Source organism: Simochromis diagramma, unplaced genomic scaffold (assembly GCF_900408965.1).
Source record: "Simochromis diagramma unplaced genomic scaffold, fSimDia1.1 OVJJ01000216.1, whole genome shotgun sequence".
Lineage (NCBI taxonomy): Eukaryota > Metazoa > Chordata > Actinopteri > Cichliformes > Cichlidae > Simochromis > Simochromis diagramma.
Window position 1 is genome coordinate 3,770,982 of NW_024386883.1, and position 9,324 is coordinate 3,780,305.

General features: G+C 40.0%; 1 protein-coding gene across 2 annotated transcripts; it reads right to left on the bottom strand.

The window, feature by feature from the left end:
• Window positions 1–2,502: 2,502 nt before the first annotated feature.
• On the bottom strand, window positions 2,503–9,255 carry inpp5kb (inositol polyphosphate-5-phosphatase Kb). 2 transcript variants are annotated; one of them, XM_040033141.1, is made up of 13 exons: window positions 7,382–9,255; window positions 6,909–7,013; window positions 6,656–6,764; window positions 6,182–6,298; window positions 5,694–5,869; window positions 5,488–5,599; window positions 5,304–5,413; window positions 5,185–5,211; window positions 4,027–4,240; window positions 3,807–3,944; window positions 3,622–3,705; window positions 3,430–3,534; window positions 2,503–3,215 (listed from the first exon to the last, which is right to left on the bottom strand). In XM_040033141.1, the coding sequence occupies exons 1-13, from the start codon at window positions 7,600–7,602 to the stop codon at window positions 3,147–3,149; spliced, it is 1,587 nt and encodes a 528-aa protein (XP_039889075.1). In that variant the 5' UTR covers window positions 7,603–9,255; the 3' UTR covers window positions 2,503–3,146. The 2 variants fall into 2 exon arrangements, with proteins under 2 accessions (XP_039889075.1, XP_039889076.1); XM_040033142.1 differs by lacking the exon at window positions 5,185–5,211.
• Between the last annotated feature and the right edge of the window lie 69 nt (window positions 9,256–9,324).

Sequence of the window (9,324 nt, forward strand, 5' to 3'; positions counted from 1 at the left end):
AGGGGGGCATTTACTCAAATGTTCTCAAACCTTTTATTCCATATTTTATTCCATATTTATTTAGATATATAAAAAATGGATAGAAAAATATCCATATTTATTCAGTTTAAATAAATAAATGAAAAAATATTCTTGCACTCCCACACCTTATGCATAATTACAACTATACACGTAGTGTAGACTCGGAGAAATGTAGCCAGGATTTGAGACAGTAGAAAAGCATCTGCGTGTTAAACTGCAAATGCAAAGCAGGAGACAAACAGGAGAGACATTATCTCCAGGTGCAGAAGTGGATCAATGAACTCACCACACACTAAGGGAGCTGACTGTAAGTGCAGGATGTCCTCAACAGATTTCCATTTGTTGTGCACTTTTCGAGTAGGCTCATGCTTTTAAAACTAGCTGCACAGTTTGATGAATGACCTCTTTTCAGTTTTGCAAGGCAAGATGGGTACCTCCCAAATTCTGACCTGAATAAGACTATCCAAAGACTGTCCACTCACTGGCCTCCCAAGTAATGCTGGTTTACCATGGCAGTCGAATTGCAGAATCACTAAAGCAAGGTGATCCTAGTAGTTAAACTGAGCTTGCACTGTAATAACTTAAGAGAGATATGGGTGTTTCAGTTTTTCGGTACCAAACTATGTGAATTAGTGCAACTTATAGTTGGAAAAGTGTACCAGTATAATTCAGCTGGTGAGGCACAGTGTTATTATTATTATTATTATTATTATTATTATTATTATTATTATTATTAGTCTGTTTCAAGATTTGACGTGTGTTCAGAGATGCTATTATGTATACATTGGTTTTAACTAGGGTTTTTTTTTGTTGTTGTTTTTTAATTACTAGTTTCTGGTCATTCTCCTCTGACATCTGCCATCAACAAGACATTTTCACACAAACAATTGCTGCTCACTGGATATTTTCTCTTGTCTGGACCATTTTCTGTAAACCCTAGAGAAGGTTTTGTGGGAAAATTGCACTAGATAAATATTTTCGGACAGACTATCAGCAAGTCTTGCACCAACAATCATGCCACATTCGAAGTCACTTAAATCACTTTCCCTCTCCATTCTGATGATCAGTTTGAAATTCAAAAGGCTATCTTGATTAATTCCACATACCTAAATGCACTGAGTTGCTGCCTTGTGATTGGCTTATTAGATACTAAGAGAAACAGCTTATCCAATTTTACTGCCTATGATGTATATATAAAATCTTTAATAACACTCAGATGGCCATAAATGGGTATCCTACAGTTCTATATGTTATCTATCAATGCAGAGAGTAGACAGTTCCATGTTTTCTTTGGAGTACACTCGGGACAATATCACCATAATCACTGTTGTGCTTATTACTATTGCTTTGTTGGTTAAAGCAAATTTGACTTTGCATATGAGTTAGTGCAAAATAATACGATCACTCTCAGATTACAAGCCTCCAGGCCTTTAATCACTGATAATTAAAGTGACCCACTGCCCATCTTTTTTCACTGATTAGTCACACATCCATATCCTGAAAACATACTGGATCTTTTTAAATAAACAAATTCACAAAAAATATTTAGTTTGTCTTGCAGTATATTTTTAGTGTGCTGATACGATTCATGTATGCAGCGTGGGAGATATAACATATTTTCATCAAGAGGAAAACAGACAACCTGCATTCACATTTTAAAGATAAGCCACTGCGATCACACATACATTTTCCCAGGATGATATTTTTCTGTGTCATGTTTAGGGATCGGTACCGGTATCCGGTGCCATCATAAACGGTAGTAACCAGACCGAAAAGCAGCGCACATTTCGGTGCTTTATATGCAAACTCAGCAGCCTGCAACAAGTGCTTTAAGCTGATACTGTGATACAGTCAAAGGAGGTAACACCTCAAATCCGATGAAACACCTGGCGACGCATAGCGTTTTTTTTTAAAGCCGAGAAATGCACTGTATTTGATAGCTTGCTGCGAGACCTCACACATCTACTGCGGGTGTGGTGCCTGTTATCGGACCCGGAGTTAGCAACACCCCCCAAAAACCCGAAGAGGAGAGTCCTGGCCCCTAGCCCTGCCAGTGTAGCAGAAATGATGACGGATGATGATGGCAGCAGCAGCCGTTCTTCTCTGCGTGAGTAGCTTAATGTTGTTCGTGTGTAATTTACGTTGAGTAGGCTAACCACGTTATTACATTAATGCATGTAAGGTGAACTAGCAAACCTCATCATAGCTACATGCGGCTGTCTTCTTGTTTGATGGCAGATACTCCCTTCACCCTGGCCAAAAAGGCTAAAATGACCAAAGAAAAAGTGGAAAACAGTTAAACATGAGAGGTTTTTGGACAAAGTTTGTGTTTTTTCCATTGTTTAAGCACTACTTCCAGCCAAGAGTGATGCCATAAATCCCCTATAGCTGCAGAAAAGACTAAAATTGTTATCTTTTTTTACAAAAAAACAGCTGAACATGAGAGGTTTTTGGACCAATTTTGTGTTCTCCATTCTTTAAGCACCGGTTCGAGCACCGTTTGAGCACCGGCACCGTTTCAAAAGTACCGGTTTGGTACTGGTATCGGATAAAACCTAAATGATACCCATCCCTAGTCATGTTCCTCTCTAAGATTCTCATATTCAACAGTTTCTGCAGACAACCCATTGCAAGAAATTTCAGTTGCAGGGTGCATCTTTCTTCACTGAGACAGCACATATAAAACAAAAGAGCACACTCTTCTACACAATGATGTTTTGCACCTTTTGTATTAATCTGCACTGGCTACTATGAGCTGCCAAAACAAACAACTTTGAAACAAAACTCAAATGCAGTTTCTGTTTTCAAGCTGCTGTGCAGTTTAACATGTGTTCTCCGTATATCTGCTCTAACAGGGTCTGTGGATAGACTGAGGCTACTCATTAAAGTTTTTTTTTTATTAGAGATCTTGTTTCAGCAAGAGTGAGCCTGAACCTTAAAGGCAAAGTAGGAAATAACAAACTGGAGTTAACATGATGACAAATTGTGGGGGCCAACATGAATGACAGAGTCTGCTCATCCAGTAGATTAAGGAGTTAACCTTGGGGCAATTTTATAGCCTGATTCAGATCTGTGTGACTTTGCAGCGGCGAGGAATAAGACGTGGCACTGCAGAGAATCTGTTCTTATTTGTTGACGCCATTGATATCCTCGGGAACCAGGCCTTCCATGACAGCACGCTTAGACTCCAGGATCTGTAAGAACCAAAGAGAGAGCAAAATAAAGCACACTGCCATGCTTGCTTCCTTCTCCAAACACAGCATGCACTCAGTAATCGCTTATGTAGGTACACCTGTATTAACAAAATTCTACATTTAAATAGTCTTCGTGGATGCATTAAATTGTATGTTTAAGAGTTTAAAAAAATATCTAACTATAAAACTACAGATATGATAGTGAAGCAGTTACCTGGAAGCTATCACTGAGGCCAGTGATGCTTTGCATGTTTGTGCTGTAGTACCCCAAAACGTACTGTCCACCTAACAGAGGAATCTGACCTTTATCCACAGAAATCTGCAACAACACATATGTGCATGTTAATGAATAATGCATTCATAAAGAATCTGTTAATATGACATAAACGCTGCACTTCTACTTTACCTGTATGACTTCATTTATCTCTGGCAGTTCATTTTCTCGAACCCAAACAAAGGTTTCATAGTCAGACGCAGTCTTAAATCCCACCTGAAGCGCAAGAAAGTCAGTCCAAATCCACACAATTATAATATATAAGGTTTACATGATTTATTTATTGATTTTTGTTGTTTTTACATGAGTCCTAGTACCTTGTACAGGCCGATCCAGTCCCACGTAGAAGACATAAAGTCCTCCAGGACAGAGTAGGTCAAAAGTGCATCCTGGCCTGCGCTCCATATGCCCACAGGAGACACGCGCACCAGTGGTGTGTCAAAGACTTTTCTCAGCTGCGGGAAAGATAAGAGAAAAGAAAATATTTTTAAAGAACGTTTGAAAAAGCAGAGGTCTATGCAGTGCATCTGCTCTCACCTCCAGGCTGAAGGTTGCAATGACAGGCTTGTGGTCGCTGACTCCATAGCTCATGTCACTGGTGTATTTATCCTGGGTGACCAGGACTGGATACTCATCCTGTTCTTCATCTGTGGAAGTTGATGCCTTCTCATCATCTTCCTCTGATGGCAGGGGCTTGGGTTTGATGCGCCAGAGGATCCGGTCTGTCCATGCTGGCTTCCTCTTCTTTCCACTGAGAATAGAATAGAAGAACAGAATAAAATAGCCCTTTATTGTCATTGTATATCTACATCAAAATTATGGGTGCTCAACGCCGAGCATAATGAACATGGCTGTTGATTATACAACTTCTATCTAAAATGTAATTTTTTTTCTCTATTGCTTACCTTTTAACACATTTACATTTGTCTATCCATACAAATCTACATACTAATTCTTATGAAAAAATAAGTGCTGTTAAAGAATGCAAACCAAACACATACATATGCAGTATAAGGTTATACCTATAGTGTAGCATGCATATGAGAAATGATGTAGGCTACATGCTAAGTAGCAGATAGTACCATTAACAGGGTATTACAGCTTATGCAAACATTAATTTGCTGTGAAAAGCAAAATGTGGATTACACAGGAACAAAAAAGAAGAAGGAGTGCAAATAGTGGGGTGCTGGGTGCAGAAGGGAGTTCTGGTCTAATGAATATGCAGAACATGTCTGCCATTTATCAGTCATATTATGCTTACAAAACCCATTTGAATCTTGTTGCTTATGCCAGTGTCTCCATACACTTTGTGAATGTGGGTTATATCTAAGTAACCCTCAAGGTGCCTATCCTATACACAGGACCGAGACACCCACCTAGGCAGATCTAGCATCCAGAACCAGGCCCCCAACCATTCAGAGAGGAGCACCCAGGTGAGAGGCGTGAGGAGCAAGAAGAGGGTGGTGCCATAGAGCTGCAGGGGCCTGGGTCTGTTTATTGTTAGGGAAGAGCCTCAGTGCTCTGGATATGAGTCGGAGAAAGAGCTGCTACCTTGTTCATCTATAAATCAGGTTTATAGATGCCATGGCTGCTTTGAGCTTCCATTTAGTGTGTCTTGTTTTGCTACAACTAAAGATGTGGTGGCAAAAGCTGATAAAGGAATGTGGGGGGTGCAAAACACAAAAGAATTCTTACTTTAAACCCAACCATGTCTTTGGAGTGCTGTGCAAAATTAAAATGGAAACGAGGACACAAATAAGGCTTACAAAATTTGCCGATCATGTGTGTGTAATACAGATTTTTTAGCATGTTACCTGGTGTCATAGGTGTCGGAGTTACGGTCAAACTTGTAGGTGGGTTTAAAATTTAACAGTCCCTCCTCAAATTCCTGCAGGAAAGCTTCCTTCTTCTTCATCATGATGAGCTGCAGGAAAATGAAAATAATGAGCAAGCGTGTGTTATTATGTGTGTGTGTGTGTCCTCACACTAGTACAATACCTGGTCTTTGCCCCACAGCAAATTTAGCCGGCCGCTGTTGATGGATGAGCGGAGAAAGTGCAAACCGTGATCTGCGATGCGGAAGTTCAGATCACCAAACCAGAACACCACCCTGTGAAAAAGCCGCAGAGCCACATTTTACTTGCACAGCAGCCCATGTTGCGTATATGCATAGTATTTGTGTGCCTCTGTGAAGGAGTCCTGACTTGTGGTCCCGGATTTGTGGGGTGTCATAGATGTCAAAGTCTTGCGTCTCCAGTATGTACTCAAACTCGTCAACGCGCTGCAAAGCGTTGTTCATGTGAGCAGCTAGGTGGCAGTTGAGGAAGCAAATCATGTGTCCATAGAAGGAAAAGCGCACAGACACTCCTCCTTTGTTACCCTAACACAGACACACACAGGAGAACAAATACAGTCTGTGAAGAAGACTAATTATAAAAAAAGCATCTCTTTTAACCTGGATTATGGATTAGACACAAGTTTTCTATCCCAGTGTTCTGACTGCTTTCAGTGTTCTTTGTTTGTGATTTCTTTCTGTCAAAGCTACTGCACATTCCACTAAACAAACACAATGGACCTTTCATGGTGCGTTTAAACCCTACAGCATCTGATGCCAATGGGATTCCTGGTGTGCACACAGTGTGGTTGTCTACAAGGTTCAGGGATAACCAGAGCTCCCATTCTAATTTCCTACCCAGTAGCCAAACACGCCGGTCCGAGTGTAGGTGGTCTGGATGTTTCTGATGTAGGGAAGATGAATCTGTTTGGCAAACAGCAGCAACAGCAAACCCTGCATCCTCACTGACGTGACCTAGACACAGATGGAGACAGTAAGATTGTATTAAAGTCGAGATTATTTATATAGCACATTTAAAACAACAACTGTTGACCAAGGTGCTGTACAATTAGGATAATTAAAAGAAATAAAAACATAGGGAGATACGATAAGAGTTAAGAAAAAGAATCATAAAATTATTAAATGTTGTAGATTATGCAGCGTTTCTTTTTCTTTTCCTCTTTGAATCTCAAACAGTTTAACTGCAACAGTATAAAAATGTATGTAATAATATATTTTATGTCTCTTTTATGGATGAAAGAAAAATACAGGAGATTAAAGAGACACATGAAGACAAATATTTCTCCTTTTCCTTCTTCTGTCTTCTCCGACCTTGACAAAGCCTCTGGGTGCCAGTGAGTTCATGAAGACATGGCTCCAGGAGTCTTCTGATATGAGATCTGTGATGAACTTCACTGGGGTGGCGTTTACCTCCTGGAGGCTAACACACAGAAAAACAAAAAGAGACAAGTAATGACAGTCTAATGTCTTTGATTCCACTGCTGTGATTCATTATGAATATATATATATAAAATAGATTATTAGCAACATTTAAAACTCCACTGTCAAAAATGTTATTTCTTACCCAATCACATAGAGATCTGGAGGCGGCTGGGCATCTAGTTGGAGCAAAGAGGTGGCATCTTCAGAAGGCTCTGCTGTGGCCACATTCCAGGTCACAATGTGGATCCTTGTGAGAAAAAACTCCCAAATATTATTTACAACTCTACAAAGCTGTGTGCATGTGCATGCTCAACAGTTTGTGTCCTCAAAAAGAGCAACACTTATACCATAAAAATACAAAAAAAACACAACCTTGACAACATTTACTTTTCCAAAATACACACTTTTGTAATCTTATAAGTTAAGTGGAACCCACTAAGAACCACAGATATTATTTTCACAAATACCACTTTAAGACCCTATTGATCATTTTTGCACTTTTTGATATGAACTATATTAGTTGCTATGGTATGCCTGTTTCTTCATGATAAATCAAAGTTTAAAAGTGATTTTTCTTTTACAAGCTTTTTAAAAGCCCAAAGTGTTAAAGTCAACCTGAATGCATCTGTGGGAATGAAGCGTCCACAGAGCTGAAATGCTTCTTCCAGCGTGCGTGACACCTCTTCACTGGCTTCGTCGTCAGAGCTCATGTCCTCGATGCAGGTCAGCAGCTGGGACAAACGCTGGCGAAGAACCGTCTTCGACTTTGAGCCCTGAGATGCCGAGCTGCTCGTGCTGTCCGAGCGCACACGTGGACTGTCTGTTAAAAGTTCCATCTTTGAAGTTATGCCTTAAAAAAGGGTCTTATGTGACGTAGTAAAGTTCAGGAGGTTCTTCAGTGCACAGCAGTATTGAAAGTAACTACTTAAAATAAACATAAAGAAAGAAGGAAAATCCTACGGAAGACAGACCTTTGGCTTGACTTCTCCTCAGACTTCTGTGGTTGGGATAGTTGTAGCCATCTGATGCGAGAGGCCACCGGTCCCTTTGTCCACTCGACTGAGAGTAATATGAACTGATTCCTAGTTAGTCAAATCTCTCTCTGCATGTGCTTCAGGCAGTTCTTCTTTAAAGTCCTCCAAAATAGCCAAGTTGAACAACTGAAACGCCGAGGGTGAAGGTTGCTGGTGGAGTCCTTTCTCTTGTGTGATCTGGCTCCGATGGAGCAGCGACTGACAAAGCAGTAGGGTTGACTCGGGAAAGCAGGCAAGAGTGAGTCAGATTTGGAGTATAATCGCAGGCAGGAGACAGGCATGTGAACTTGTGCGTGTGTTTTGCTGTGAGTGTGTGCAGCCAAAGAAAGTGCAAGAGGAGGCTGATCCTCCATCAGTATTGCTGCAAGACCTGGGCAAACCTTCAGCTTTTCTAAGAGGTTTACCACCGCTATTCTTCATCAGCTGAGCACATAGAACAATGCATGTGACCCACAATTACACCCATGCACTGGTGACGAGAGAAAATATCAGCTTTGGCTTCTTCTGGCGTAAATCTGGGCTCTTATTATATAGACAAAAGGTTATCTTTGTAAACTGGATAGAGGTCGGAGAGGAGTTACAAGCAGCTTTAGACTGACACACAGTTTTATGACAAAAACGCAAATCATTCTGATTACCAAGTGTTACAGCACACTTAATAGATGTGGAGCAAATTAAGCAATCATTAAGCAATCTGCAGCTGTGGCGCTTTTTGCCTAATACTTAAATGGATTAAAGATTTAAAAAGTGAGATAATTATCTAATTCCTAAAATGTTAACATCTAATTAGCCACTAAAACACTTTTCTTTGCAAAACGACTCGATTAGAAACCGCTGGATATTTCCTTACACAGGACTTAAAATGATCCTGAACTAGACAAACAAGTTTTTACTTTTCTGAAGCTAAAAGTGAAACTCAATTTGCTATTAAATTCTAAAAAATAATGTGCTGATTGTTGTGTGTAACTGAATAAGTGTATGTAGCTGAATGGTTTATTAATGGCTGTAAAGCAAAAATATTAAAATATTTGGATGCCTGTGGAAAATACGAAGAAATGGGGACAGGAATAAAGAAAAGTATTTATAATCCTTGGTGTCCCAATCCTCCCTTTCAGTTCATGTAACAGTGTCACATGCAAAGACTTAGGGCAAATTCTTTAGCAAGCAGAGGTGTTAAGTAGATAATCAAGGGGCCCACTGGTCAGAAATGATGAATAGAATACTATTTAAGTTTTCTCGCAGATCTATTAATACTCAGATCCAGCAGCCACAAGTTACTTATAAAGACTATGAAACTGATTATGAAATGCAAGCTGGGAGGGTTACTTTCTTTTGTTTTACTATCTCTACATGTGATCTGTGCTTTCCCTCACATTTATTTCCATCTCTGACTTTGTTCCTACCTACTTCGTATCCTTTCATTTACATTAGGAGACAAAGACAGAATTGTGCTGGTCTTACCTGCACTTGTCTGTTCCACTCCTGCCGGTGTTCATTTTCTCCCCTGTAGGCACACATACACAC